Here is a 15075-nt window from a genome sequence, read left to right on the forward strand (position 1 = left end):
AGTCAAGAACAAGATTTTATTTTCATTCTCCACAAAGGTCCAACCAAATCTGACATTGCAGCATGTCCTCACCTCTCCAGCTTCTTCTCAACGATGGGAACATCAGAGCCAAGCGCTTGTTTAGTAATCCGCAGCATTTCCGCTATACACAACAACGTATCTGCAAGTCAGACAAGAAAGACTGAATGACCAGGGATGAGCTCGGTGTAGTGAGATAATGGAGATGGACAACAATATAATACACTACGAGCAACACTGCTCCTGTTCCCTCCCGATGTCGGCAGTAGGTGATGTGTCCTGCCTGGCCATGGCCCAGTCTGTATTACACCGTTATCTATCGCTCACATAAACCTGTCCTATTGCATCGGGGCCCCCGCTGAGCTTACACAAAGAATCAACCCCATCAACATCCCGTACCAGCGAGTGCCATAGTCATAAGAAATTCCATTTAAGATGGTGGTATAGTGTCTTTGCTTTAGATGTGGAAGATGACAGGTGTAAAAAGATCATGCGTCCTCCTCACAACCTCCCTCCGCACGGAAGATTGGAGGACCATCGCGGGTTGTCATGGCATTGGACAGTCAGATGACACCCCATGAGCGGTCACCTTTTTACTGACAGATTGCGCTGTATTCCTGCCATTTCATTACATTGTGGGTTTATGCTCCAGTCACAAGGGGAAGCGGCTTCTGGAACGTAGAGTTACATACTGGAGACAGGAGATTGATACGAATGGGATTTCTGTACTCACTGTAGAATACTTTTGTGGTTGTATTTAGAGATGAGTGAGTACTATTTGGCACGCACCCATAGGAATGAATGGACGCTGCCGGCACGCAGACTTTGCCGGTGGCCAGCCGCTTAACCCCTTGTGTGCCGCATGCGTCCATTCATTCCTATGGGTGCGTGCTATCTGAAACGGCCGTTTCGAATAGTACTCGCTCATCTCTAGTTGTATTCACTGGAGGACACAGCACCATGGGTATAGCCCTGGCCACTCAGAGGCCGACACTAGGACTAGAGAAAAAAAAGTGTTGGCTCTGCCTTTACTAACCAGTCTGTACCGCAGTAGGAGGGAGACTCCATCAAAAAGAACACAGAACAACCAACCACCATGTCCTGAACCCGAAAAGGAAGGGGAGGACCGCGATCTGTAGGGACATTTCCTGGTTCTTTGTGAGGACGGCTCCTGGAGCTGGAACGGGAGTAAGGAGAGCACCGAAGGAGGGGCGTAGAGGTCAGCGGCTAAGTGCCGATTTGGGAAGGTAGGTGTTTAAGTCTGGTAATGGAAGCCGCCCAGTCACGGAGAGGGGCCAGGAGGGTGCGGAGTTGGTTTAGGCAGAAGCTTTAGATAGCAGATGGGCTCAGGCTGACTGCATGGGCAACCTTCTATTACAGCAAGTGCACGTATAAAACATGGCGGCAGAGGGAGGGGCAATCTTCAGCTATTTACCTGCGCCTCCGCCTTCAGGCGCTGCCAGGTCACCTCTTCGCTGGACCTCGCATATGGTAGTGGGGACACCGGCATTCTGGCTATGGCTGTGGCAAGTAGGGACTGGGTGACCAGTGAGGCTCTCCTGGCCCACAGGGCAATGCAACTAGTGTGACAATCACGCTGAAGACCTCCCAGCACAAAGAAAATAAGTAAGACAGAAGGCCAGGAGTCAGGTGAGGCCTATGGACGCTGGTTAGTAGTGTCTGTGAAGAGGGTAGAGCCTAAAGTCAGAGCCGATTTATTTTTCTATTCCTAGTGTCGGCCTCCTAATGGCCAGGTCTATACTCGGGGTGCTGTGTCCCCAATGAAATAAGTGAGAAACAGGACACGACCACCATGGAGAGGTAAGACATGAAGAAGCGGATGACTCGTGTGTTCATGATCTGATGTTCAGTGGCAGCGGCACTCCCAGAACACTAACAGCTCGGTGACATTCATCCATCTGGTAGATCCACCAATATTCCCATTTTACCTTTTCCATCCTCATCGGGACTGCGAGTCACTGCCCGTAGGGTGTGGAAGTATCCGCCATTCTCCTTGTACTTATAGTGCAGGCGCATACATGAGAACTTTGGCTTCCCAAAAAATGTGGGCTCAGGACCTGAGGGGAAAAGAACTTGTTATAATAGACGGCTACAGCTCAGTATAGACTGTCGCTGACATCTCAGTGGAGGAAGCCTAACCAACCTAACCTCCTTGCCTAACAACACCACTAGACAAAGTGAAGGAAGGGTTAGGGTGAAGCGAGAGGAAAAAAAAACACAACAAATACCAACACGCATTGCTCCACATTCACACAGCGCCTTATGGGAACTCACCAATCTCAACCTTATCCAAGTCTTCCAGACTCAAACGCTGGTACTGATTCACTTTATCGACCTCATCGTCGTAGCTGGAAGGGAAGACAAACCAGGTCAGTCCTGAGCCGATATAATAAAGGATCAGGCCACAGCCTACGATCACTTACTAGGCCACGTAATACGCGCAGTTGGAGAGCAGCAGCAGGACGTCAACATCTTTGTGTGTCGCATCAATGAGACTACGAGAGAGTAAGACAAAGTAATACAAGCAACCTAAAGGACACAGTGACACAAGCGACCTCGAGGACACGGAGAGTAATAGAGTGACCTCGAGGACACAGAGAGTGACACAAGCGACCTCGAGGACACAGAGTAATAGAGCGACCTCGAGGACACAGAGAGTGACACAAGCGACCTCGAGGACACAGAGTAATAGAGCGACCTCGAGGACACAGAGAGTGGCACAAGCGACCTCAGTGACACAAGAGACCTTGAGGACACAGAGTAACAGAGCGACCTCAAGGACACGGAGAGTAATAGAGCGACCTCGAGGACACAGAGAGTGACACAAGCGACCTCGAGGACACAGAGTAATAGAGCGACCTCGAGGACACAGAGAGAGACACAAGCGACCTCGAGGACACAGAGTAATAGAGCGACCTCGAGGACACAGAGAGTGACACAAGAGACCTTGAGGACACAGAGTAACAGAGCGACCTCAAGGACACGGAGAGTAATAGAGCGACCTCGAGGACACAGAGTGACACAAGCGACCTCGAGGACACGGAGAGTAATAGAGCGACCTCGAGGACACAGTGACACAAGCGACCTCGAGGACACTGAGAGTAATAGAGCGACCTCGAGGATACAGAGTGACACGAGACCTCGAGGACACAGAGTGACACAAGAGACCTCGAGGACACAGTGACACAAGCGACCTCAAGGACACGGAGAGTAATAGAGCGACCTCGAGGACACAGAGTGACAGAAGCGACCTCGAGGACACGGAGAGTAATAGAGCGACCTCGAGGACACAGAGTGACAAAAGAGACCTCGAGGACACGGAGAGTAACACAAGCGACCGAGGACACGGAGAGTAACACAAGCGACCTCGAGGACACGGAGAGTAACACAAGCGACCTCGAGGACACAGAGTGACACAAGCGACCTCGAGGACACAGAGTGACAAGCGACCTCGAGGACACAGAGTAATAGAGCGACCTCGAGGACAGAGTGACACAAGCGACCTCGAGGACACAGAGTGACACAAGCGACCTCGAGGACATGGAGAGTAATAGAGCGACCTCTAGGACACAGAGTAATAGAGCGACCTCGAGGACACAGAGTGACACAAGCGACCTCGAGGACACGGAGAGTAATAGAGCGACCTCAAGATCAGCCAGTCACATGCCACACTGTATGGTGTATTATGGGGACAAGCAGAAAAGATTTTGGGATGTCAGAAAAACTTCTAATTTCAACTGTGGAAATCATTTTACACTTGACTCATGACGGTGTTTGTTGAGTTTCTGTGACAGATAATATCCCCCCCCATCCCCAGCTGATGATCCAGGACACCGCTCAGACCTGGGATCACAATCGATAAGAGCCCATCCTCCATGAAACTTCTCCTCGTCGGGCAGCAGCATCTGCATATAGTTCTGGAGGAGTTGGCTGATCAGCTCTTGGTGGTTTCTCTGGCTCTGCCGCTGTAAAGCTTCATGTTCTTTCTCTTTTGTAAAGATGGAATAAAGATCTTCAGTCACTGGAACGCCCAACATTAGATCTGCGAGGAGAGAGAGGACATGGGCTTAGCCCTCCCATCACCCTTTCTTATTTTGAAGTCATGGTCTGGTGACCCCTGGGCCATTATGATGCTCCCTCACCTATCACTGCCTGTCGGTAGGCATCCTTGAACCGATTGATGTAGTAGCGGTTTGCAGAGTTGACGCCATCTTTCATTACCCCCGCCAGCTTCCTCTCACCGGTTCGTGTGAAATCTCCCTGTGCACACAAAGGGAAGACGTCATACAGGCAATAACAGAACAAGTCCATGCACGTGATATGAGGAGGGTGAGATCTGTCCTGCCATGATGGCGACCATTATAGATTACAGTCCACAGTATAGACCCCCGTACCTTTAATGCTGCAGTCCCAGCGTACTGCCGGCTGATGGCGTCGCCATTGTTTGCCCACATCATTTGGTACAATCTGTAGCATTTCATTGGCAGTAACTGCTCCGGCGGCATCACACCAAGCTTCTTAAGCTGTATGAGACAAACAAGAATTATATCTATATCTATCTAGTGTGAGCTGGAGGAAAGCTGGGTCCTCGACAGAAAGTCTTACCTGCTGCTCCATGACCACTCGGGCAATGGCAGCCTGAACCACATTAGTCCTGTCCAGACAGTCCATGCAGTTTACTCTGAAGATCCCCTCCTGTTTACAGATCACACCAGCCTGATCCACCCTAACAAAATAAAACACTGTGATGAGCTAACTCCCCACCACCTCCGCCGCTATCATGTCTGTCATTCAGCAGCACCACCGCCATCATGCCTGCCACTCACCAGCACCACCGCCATCATGTCTGCCACTCACCAGCACCACCGCCATCATGCCTGCCACTCACCAGCACCACCGCCATCATGTCTGCCACTCACCAGCACCACCATCATGTCAGCCACTCACCAACACCACCGCCATTGTGTCTGCCACTCACCAGCACCGCCGTCATCATGTCTGCCACTCACCAGCACCACCGCCATCGTGTCTGCCACTCACCAGCACCACCACCATCATGTCTGCCACTCACCAGCACCACTGCCATCATGTCTGCCACTCACCAGCACCACCGCCATCATGTCTGCCACTCACCAGCACCACCGCCATCATGTCTGCCACTCACCAGCACCACCATCATGTCTGCCACTCACCACCGCCATCGTGTCTGCCACTCACCAGCACCACCATCATGTCTGCCACTCACCAGCACCACCGCCATCATGTCTGCCACTCACCAGCACCACCATCATGTCTGCCACTCACCACCGCCATCGTGTCTGCCACTCACCAGCACCACCATCATGTCTGCCACTCACCACCGCCATCGTGTCTGCCACTCACCAGCACCACCGCCATCATGTCTGCCACTCACCAGCACCACCGCCATCATGTCTGCCACTCACCAGCACCACCGCCATCATGTCTGCCACTCACCAGCACCACCATCATGTCTGCCACTCACCAGCACCACCGCCATCATGTCTGCCACTCACCAGCACCACCGCCATCATGCCTGCCACTCACCAGCACCACCGCCATCGTGTCTGCCACTCACCAGCACCACCGCCATCATGTCTGCCACTCACCAGCACCACTGCCATCATGTCTGCCACTCACCAGCACCACTGCCATCATGTCTGCCACTCACCACCGCCATCGTGTCTGCCACTCACCAGCACCACCGCCATCGTGTCTGCCACTCACCAGCACCACCGCCATCGTGTCTGCCACTCACCAGCACCACCGCCATCGTGTCTGCCACTCACCAGCACCACCGCCATCGTGTCTGCCACTCACCAGCACCACCATCATGTCTGCCACTCACCAGCACCACTGCCATCATGTCTGCCACTCACCAGCACCACTGCCATCATGTCAGCCACTCACCAGCACCACCATCATGTCTGCCACTCACCAGCACCACCATCATGTCTGCCACTCACCAGCACCACCGCCATCATGTCTGCCACTCACCAGCACCACCATCATGTCTGCCACTCACCAGCACCACCATCATGTCTGCCACTCACCAGCACCACTGCCATCATGTCTGCCACTCACCAGCACCACTGCCATCATGTCTGCCACTCACCAGCACCACCATCATGTCTGCCACTCACCAGCACCACTGCCATCATGTCTGCCACTCACCAGCACCACCGCCATCATGTCTGCCACTCACCAGCACCACCGCCATCATGTCTGCCACTCACCAGCACCACCGCCATCGTGTCTGCCACTCACCAGCACCACTTCATGTCCATGATGATGTCACTGATGGCATCTGTGAGCGTCTGCACATTCTCAAACTTCATCCCCCGACTGCAATGAAAAGCAAAGGGCAATAAACGAAGATAAGTACTGTACGTGTAATGTGACGTCTGCGGCGTCGGGATATCCAGGGCCCGTCATACGTGTGCACAGCAACTTCCCAGACAGGGAGAAGGAAGAGTCTGTGTTTGCCCCAAGTTATCAGGCAAAAGGTTTCCTTATTGAGTCCAGTACACACGAGGAGATCCAGAGATAAAATACATCCACGGCCATCGTATAACAAACCGAGGGGAACGTCCCCCCCCCCCCCCAACACCAGCAGAAAAGATACATATAGTTACATAGTAAGATACATATATACATATAGATACATAGTTATATAATGTGATACAATATAATGATATAACGTGATGGGTCTTAATGTCTTCATTTTCTATATCTAGAACATCCGAGTGATTGCCCCTGTTGCCCAGGCCTAAGAGATCCTGTGTTTGGGGTAACTGTTAGAAACCTTTGGTTGGTGTTTGTTCACACTCTCTCGTGTACCGGACCCCACAGCCGCACTCCAGGACGTCCGTCACAAAAGAGGCAGAACAATCTAATCAGGTTTGTAATGTAAAAGCTTTGCCCCTAATGATGTTATTACCCCGATGTCTAATACGATGTCTAAAATAAAATACGTATACTTACCCATTTCTGTTCCAATACAGAGTGTCACCACCCCCTCTCTCCACCCCCATTAATACTTCCGTGTCTTCCTCCTCTCTTGCAGCACATGCGCAGTACAGATAGCACAGCACCTCCACTGCGCAGGCCGCACCAGCGAAGGAGGAGCCGTCTACAGATCAAAAGCTAAGTAAGTATGCTGCAATGAGGCGGGACAGGTATGGGGGTGTATAGGAGTGGGGGAGCAGTGACAGGGAGGTGGTGGATGAGGCCCTGTATTCTCTTACTTCAGTACGTGCCCCATTATAGACTATTCAGTCTATATGTCATTGGCAACGTGTGACTTGTAGTTTGAGTTAAGCTTCTTTTTCAGCGGTTCTCGTTCCCCTGCCGATAGTTTCTTGCTCACCCCATTCTAGAGAACCTCGGCATACTCAAAGGGGTAACTGTGGTGTGGACGGAAATAGCCCACAAGTCCCGCAGCCTTTCTTTCTTTCCTCTTTGCAGACAAGTATCGAGCACAGGTCACACTGGACGTCCATAATGGCTGACGCAGAACAATGAGTCAAAGCACAACAATCTGAGTATAAAACAAAGTAATGAAAATCCCCCTAAAGCATGCGGGAGGGGAGACTGTACCCATCCCATCCTGCAGGGGGCGCCGGACTACATTGGAGGTTCATTGGATACTTTACCAGTGCTCGTGAAAGTCGAAGGTGACGTAGGTGAGGCTGGGGCAGTTAAACATCAGAACCTGCTTCATATAAGCATCGCCTATAATCTTCTCCCGGCCCGTCTGGTCTACCAGGCTAATGAGGACCTGTAATGTAAGGTAAGAGGCCGCGTCATCGCAACAGCAACACCCCCAACACTGTCGCCACCCCCAAATCCCACCTGCTTCTTGTAGATCTCCAGCTCCTTGTTGAAGTGTAGGCAGAAGTACAGGTTGGTTTCAACTTCCCCTACAACACAAAGAGCATGATGAACCTAAGAGTACTGCCGCCCCAAGTCACCCCAACGAGAGGGATCGAAAGGACCCCACAGAAGAGCAGCACCCCTAACCCCCGGCAGTGTGAACCCAGCTGTATATCATGTAGAGGTCAGAAAAGGGTTTCCATGTAATGCGGGCGCTGTATTCCGTGTAGAGGCCAGGGTTTCCGTGTAATGCGGGTGCTGGTAATTTATGCAGAGACCATGTTTGGGGTCTTCTATGTATCTATGGGGTCTTCTTACCGCACTTCTATGTGGCAGTAGATCATAGGAAGATATCGTGCAGTCTCTGGCCAGTACATATCACATGACATGACGACTAACATACACGGTGCGCTGTGGCAGCTCGCCATCACACTTACCTTTGTCGAGACGAGGCCGGGGATTGTACCGATATCCCGCCTGGCTCCAGAACACTGGCACTGAGCCTCGCGTTTGCACAAAGGACAGTGTATGATTGTGGACGTGGATGAATTGTTCCGTTTCTACATAGTTCGCAACATTTCCATTTTTATCGACCCCTCGACGTTTATATCTCATTCCTGAGAGTTAGAGAAACGTGCGGTTATACAATGTACATTACATGGAGGCGGCTCTGCGGCCCCAGTCACTGGGGGGGAGGGGGGATACACGGCTGCAGCACAGAGCTCTCCTGATGTATACAGTATATACAGGCCCACCTTGTGATCTATACATTGTATATCAGCTGCAGCTCACCAAGTACAAATATATACAGATGTCCCATGTGGTGCAGACAATAGATACAGCCAGCTCCCTGTGATGTACACATATTATATACACACCTCCTCGTGATACAAACACTACACATCACTGTATACAGCTATCTCTAATGATGTATACATATTATATAAATCTCACTGTATACAGCCAGCTCCCTGTGATGTATACATATTATATACACACCTCCTCGTGATACAAACACTACACATCACTGTATACAGCTATCTCTAATGATGTATACATATTATATAAATCTCACTGTATACAGCCAGCTCCCTGTGATGTACACATATTATATACACACCTCCTCGTGATACAAACACTACACATCACTGTATACAGCTATCTCTAGTGCTGTATACATATTATATAAATCTCACTGTATACAGCCAGCTCCCTGTGATGTATACATATTATATACACACCTCCCTGTGATACAAACACTACACAGCACTGTATACAGCTATCTCTAGTGATGTATACAGCTTTCTCTAGTGCTGTATACATATTATATACATCTCACTGTATACATATTATCCACAGGGTACTGTCAGGATACATAAACCATCATCACACATGGCAGCCATACTAATATTTGGAAAGTAACAGACCAACCACCAGATATGAAGTCTCCAGGCATCCAGCAATGACCCCCAGATTAGCGCCCCCCGCTGTCCGTACGGTCTCACCTGCTCGGTGTCTGCTCCTTCTGGAGATAAGAGCCACCAGAAAGCGAGGATACACGTCATCCACACAGGCCGCCTCTTGTGGGGGGGTCTCCGGGCTGCTCTTCTCGTCGTCCGAAGACTCGTTATAATTTACAACGAGTTCCTCAATTTGTACAAAGCCCTGAATAATGGGCAGGATCCAGAGGCCGCCATGGACATCCTGAGGAAGGAGAGGTTATGGTCTGAGAGATCACCAAGGACAGTAACACGGGACTACGACAGCACGACCTTCTCTAGGCCAAAACATGGAACAATGGCAAGAGCCTGGGCCTCGTGTGTAAGAAAATCATCCATAGATCAATCCAATGGCTATACAATGCCAGAAGACGTCACATCACAGAGAAGACATCGCCCTCACCTGGAGCTCGATGAGGTCCTCCAGCATGTGACGATTCCAGAAGAACCTCTCATCCACCTGAAGAAGACAATATCAATCTCAAGACTACTCAGAACAATGTACAGCAAGAAGCCCTCCTCCGCCCCCTCACCCTCATCCATAGTGGAAGCCCTCCTCCGAACCCTACAACATGGAGCCCCCTCATCCTCCTCCACCCCTACTCCACGACATGGAGCCCTCCTCATCCTCCTCCACCCCTACTCCACGACATGGAGCCCTCCTCCACCCCTACCCCACAACATGGAGCCCTCCTCCACCCCTACCCCACAACATGGAGCCCCCTCATCCTCCTCTGCCCCTACCCCACAACATGGAGCCCTCCTCACCCTCCTCCACCCCTACCCCACAACATGGAGCCCCCTCATCCTCCTCTGCCCCTACCCCACAACATGGAGCCCTCCTCACCCTCCTCCACCCCTACCCCACAACATGGAGCCCCCTCATCCTCCTCTGCCCCTACCCCACAACATGGAGCCCTCCTCACCCTCCTCCACGACATGGAACCCCCCCTCATCCTCCTCTGCCCCTACCCCACAACATGGAGCCCTCCTCCACCCCTACCCCACAACATGGAGCACTCCTCACCTTCCTCCACCCCTACCCCACCACATGAAGCCCTCCTCCACCCCTACCCCACCACATGGAACCCTCCTCACCCTACTCCACCCCTACCCCACAACATGGAGCCCTCTTCACCCTCCTCCACCCCTACCCCACCACATGGAGCCCTCCTCCGAACCCTACCCCACGACATAGAGCCCCCTCATCTTCCTCTGCCCCTACCCCATGACATAGAGCTCCCTCAGCCTCCTCTGCCCCTACCCCACTACATGGAGCCTCCTCACCCTCCTCCACAACATGGAGCCCTCCTCTACCCCTACCCCACAACATGGAGCCCTCCTCACCCTCCTCCATCCCTACCCCACAACATGGAGCCCTCCTCACCCTCCTCCACCCCTACCCCACCACATGGAGCCCTCCTCACCCTCCTCCACCCCTACCCCACCACATGGAGCCCTCCTCCGAACCCTACCCCACAACATGGAGCCCTCCTCACCCTCCTCCACCCCTACCCCACCACATGGAGCCCTCCTCACCCTCCTCCACCCCTACCCCACAACATGGAGCCCTCCTCACCCTCCTCCACCCCTACTCCACGACATGGAACCCCCCCTCATCCTCCTCTGCCCCTACCCCACAACATGGAGCCCTCCTCCACCCCTACCCCACAACATGGAGCACTCCTCACCTTCCTCCACCCCTACCCCACCACATGAAGCCCTCCTCCACCCCTACCCCACCACATGGAACCTCCTCACCCTACTCCACCCCTACCCCACAACATGGAGCCCTCTTCACCCTCCTCCACCCCTACCCCACCACATGGAGCCCTCCTCCGAACCCTACCCCACGACATAGAGCCCCCTCATCTTCCTCTGCCCCTACCCCATGACATAGAGCTCCCTCAGCCTCCTCTGCCCCTACCCCACTACATGGAGCCTCCTCACCCTCCTCCACAACATGGAGCCCTCCTCTAACCCTACCCCACAACATGGAGCCCTCCTCACCCTCCTCCACCCCTACCCCACAACATGGAGCCCTCCTCCATCCCTACCCCACAACATGGAGCCCTCCTCACCCTCCTCCACCCCTACCCCACCACATGGAGCCCTCCTCACCCTCCTCCACCCCTACCCCACAACATGGAGCCCTCCTCCATCCCTACCCCACAACATGGAGCCCTCCTCCACCCCTACCCCACCACATGGAGCCCTCCTCACCCTCCTCCACCCCTACCCCACCACATGGAGCCCTCCTCACCCTCCTCCACCCCTACCCCACCACATGGAGCCCTCCTCACCCTCCTCCACCCCTACCCCACAACATGGAGCCCTCCTCACCCTCCTCCACCCCTACCCCACCACATGGAGCCCTCCTCACCCTCCTCCACCCCTACCCCACAACATGGAGCCCTCCTCACCCTCCTCCACCCCTACCCCACCACATGGAGCCCTCCTCACCCTCCTCCACCCCTACCCCACAACATGGAGCCCTCCTCACCCTCCTCCACCCCTACCCCACAACATGGAGCCCTCCTCACCCTCCTCCATCCCTACCCCACAACATGGAGCCCTCCTCACCCTCCTCCACCCCTACCCCACAACATGGAGCCCTCCTCACCCTCCTCCATCCCTACCCCACAACATGGAGCCCTCCTCACCCTCCTCCACCCCTACCCCACAACATGGAGCCCTCCTCACCCTCCTCCACCCCTACCCCACCACATGGAGCCCTCCTCACCCTCCTCCACCCCTACCCCACAACATGGAGCCCTCCTCACCCTCCTCCACCCCTACCCCACCACATGGAGCCCTCCTCACCCTCCTCCACCCCTACCCCACAACATGGAGCCCTCCTCACCCTCCTCCACCCCTACCCCACAACATGGAGCCCTCCTCACCCTCCTCCATCCCTACCCCACAACATGGAGCCCTCCTCACCCTCCTCCACCCCTACCCCACAACATGGAGCCCTCCTCACCCTCCTCCATCCCTACCCCACAACATGGAGCCCTCCTCACCCTCCTCCATAGTGGAAGCCCTGCCTCACTTGTGCTCTGCCGTTGCACAGAGTTGGTGAGGTCATAGCTCCAGCTGTAGTAAAAAGAATCCGAGTCCATGAACATCTTGAATAATTCTTCAAGCAGCCGGCGCTCAAGCTTCTCTTTTTCCTTATTTTCTTTACCCTGAAAAGTTAAGATACGATTTACTCAGGTATTTGGCGCCATCATATCCCGCAGCACTTATCCGATATTGTCACTGTCCCATATGGGGCTCACAAAATGTACATTCCCTATCTGTATGTCTGGCAAGTGTCCTGCTGCTATCTCAATTCGGGATGGAAACCGTCACTGATTCAGGGTCAGAACCTACTCCCAAACCCGTGGCAGATTCCTACATGTGAACATAGCCTAAGAGCCCTGACCACAGGAGCTTACAATCTATAACAGGAGATACACAAGAGCTTACAATCTATAACAGGAGATACATGAATCCCTGACCACAAGAGCTTACAATCTATAACAGGAGATGCACAAGAGCTTACAATCTATAACAGGAGATACATGAATCCCTGACCACATGAGCTTACAATCTATAACAGGAGATGCACAAGAGCTTACAATCTATAACAGGAGATACATGAATCCCTGACCACAGGAGCTTACAATCTATAACAGGAAATACATGAATCCCTGACCACAGGAACTTACAATCTATAACAGGAGATACACAAGAGCTTACAATCTATAACAGGAGATACACAAGAGCTTACAATCTATAACAGGAGATACATGAATCTCTGACCACAGGAGCTTACAATCTATAACAGGAGATACACAAGAGCTTACAATCTATAACAGGAGATACATGAATCCCTGACCACAGGAGCTTACAATCTATAACAGGAGATACACAAGAGCTTACAATCCGTGCAGGTTTCAATCTCCTTGAGAGGTTCCTCAGTAAATCTTGGAGTCTCTGCTGCGATTACTTGCCTACATCTCCTACCATTTGCCCCACATTCTCCGGCTTTTCACCCCCCGCGCCCCCGCTTTGACTTACCTTCTTTTTATTGGGGGCAGACACATTGGATTTGATCTGGGTCAGGGTCTTAAGAAGGAATTTGGAGTCATCGGGCGACTGTGTGATCTTCTCTGGTTTGTTGATGCCAAAATGATGTTTCTTGCAGAGCTGAAAACGGAGGAGGCGACAGACACAGTGTGATGTGACCCCATGTAACGTGCCACCCCCAGGCCACTGCCCACCCACACACATTTTCTCCTTTTTGAGGGCCCAAATCTCAGTCTCTACTCACAATATTCATTTAGCATTTGCATTGGTCGTAGACAAGGTCAGCCATTCCTCCTTACTCCTCCGTATACCTGCAAGCTCAGCATTCTCTCTACAAGAGTCCTTCATAGTAAGACCTTCCACATCTCCCACATCTCCGCAGACCTGAATATCACGTGTATAGAGACTGGTGCCATAGGTACAAGCCATAGACCTTCATGGAGAAGGGGGCTGGTTACAGGACACCCCCTGGTTGTACAATGGGGTGAACATCTCCATATAGGAGATACTCGCCTCCAGTCCCAGGCCGAGCCACACAGGGATCAGCAAAGACCTCCCCAAGGAGCCTCTAGTAGGATGGATCAAGGGTATAAGAGGAGGCCACACAGGCTAAGGACCAGGAGAGAGCACAGAGGCCAGACAGGCTCCAGGAGAGAGGACGGAGGCCACACAGGCTAAGGACCAGGAGAGAGGACGGAGGCCAGACAGGCTCCAGGAGAGAGGACGGAGGCCACACAGGCTAAGGACCAGGAGAGAGGACGGAGGCCAGACAGGCTAAGGACCAGGAGAGAGGACGGAGGCCACACAGGCTAAGGACCAGGAGAGAGCATGGAGGCCACACAGGCTAAGGACCAGGAGAGAGGACGGAGGCCACACAGGCTAAGGACCAGGAGAGAGCATGGAGGCCACACAGGCTAAGGACCAGGAGAGAAAACAGAGGCCACACAGGCTAAGGACCAGGAGAGAGCATGGAGGCCACACAGGCTAAGGACCAGGAGAGAGCACAGGGGCCACACAGGCTAAGGACCAGGAGAGAGCACGGAGGCCACAGAGGCTAAGGACCAGGAGAGAAAACAGAGGCCACACAGGCTAAGGACCAGGAGAGAGCATGGAGGCCACACAGGCTAAGGACCAGGAGAGAGGACGGAGGCCAGACAGGCTAAGGACCAGGAGAGAGCACAGGGGCCACACAGGCTAAGGACCAGGAGAGAGCACGGAGGCCACACAGGCTAAGGACCAGGAGAGAGCATGGAGGCCACACAGGCTAAGGACCAGGAGAGAAAACAGAGGCCACACAGGCTAAGGACCAGGAGAGAGCATGGAGGCCACACAGGCTAAGGACCAGGAGAGAGGACGGAGGCCACACAGGCTAAGGACCAGGAGAGAGCATGGAGGCCACACAGGCTAAGGACCAGGAGAGAGGACGGAGGCCACACAGGCTAAGGACCAGGAGAGAGGACGGAGGCCACACAGGCTAAGGACCAGGAGAGAGGACGGAGGCCACACAGGCTAAGGACCAGGAGAGAGGACGGAGGCCACACAGGCTAAGGACCAGGAGAGAGGACGGAGG

General features: G+C 53.2%; 1 protein-coding gene across 2 annotated transcripts in view; it reads right to left on the reverse strand.

Annotated features, from left to right (window-relative positions):
- The window catches only part of INPP5F (inositol polyphosphate-5-phosphatase F), a 31253-nt gene that overhangs the window by 1823 nt on the left and 14355 nt on the right, over positions 1-15075 (reverse strand). The window contains exons 4-19 of one of the 2 annotated variants that reach the window (XM_075258022.1): positions 13497-13625; positions 12455-12619; positions 9835-9891; positions 9438-9636; positions 8370-8549; positions 7912-7979; positions 7713-7837; positions 6325-6402; positions 4645-4765; positions 4434-4562; positions 4182-4299; positions 3883-4027; positions 2463-2534; positions 2314-2387; positions 1968-2096; positions 73-160 (exon numbers count right to left, since the gene is read on the reverse strand). In XM_075258022.1, coding sequence (XP_075114123.1) covers positions 73-160; positions 1968-2096; positions 2314-2387; positions 2463-2534; positions 3883-4027; positions 4182-4299; positions 4434-4562; positions 4645-4765; positions 6325-6402; positions 7713-7837; positions 7912-7979; positions 8370-8549; positions 9438-9636; positions 9835-9891; positions 12455-12619; positions 13497-13625 — 1877 coding nt within the window. Of the gene's footprint in view, positions 1-72; positions 161-1967; positions 2097-2313; positions 2388-2462; positions 2535-3882; positions 4082-4181; positions 4300-4433; positions 4563-4644; positions 4766-6324; positions 6403-7712; positions 7838-7911; positions 7980-8369; positions 8550-9437; positions 9637-9834; positions 9892-12454; positions 12620-13496; positions 13626-15075 lie in introns of both variants that reach the window. The other variant, XM_075258021.1, reaches the window with a different exon arrangement.

The sequence above is a fragment of the Leptodactylus fuscus genome, chromosome 10 (genome assembly GCF_031893055.1).
Source record: "Leptodactylus fuscus isolate aLepFus1 chromosome 10, aLepFus1.hap2, whole genome shotgun sequence".
In the NCBI taxonomy this organism is placed as follows: domain Eukaryota; kingdom Metazoa; phylum Chordata; class Amphibia; order Anura; family Leptodactylidae; genus Leptodactylus; species Leptodactylus fuscus.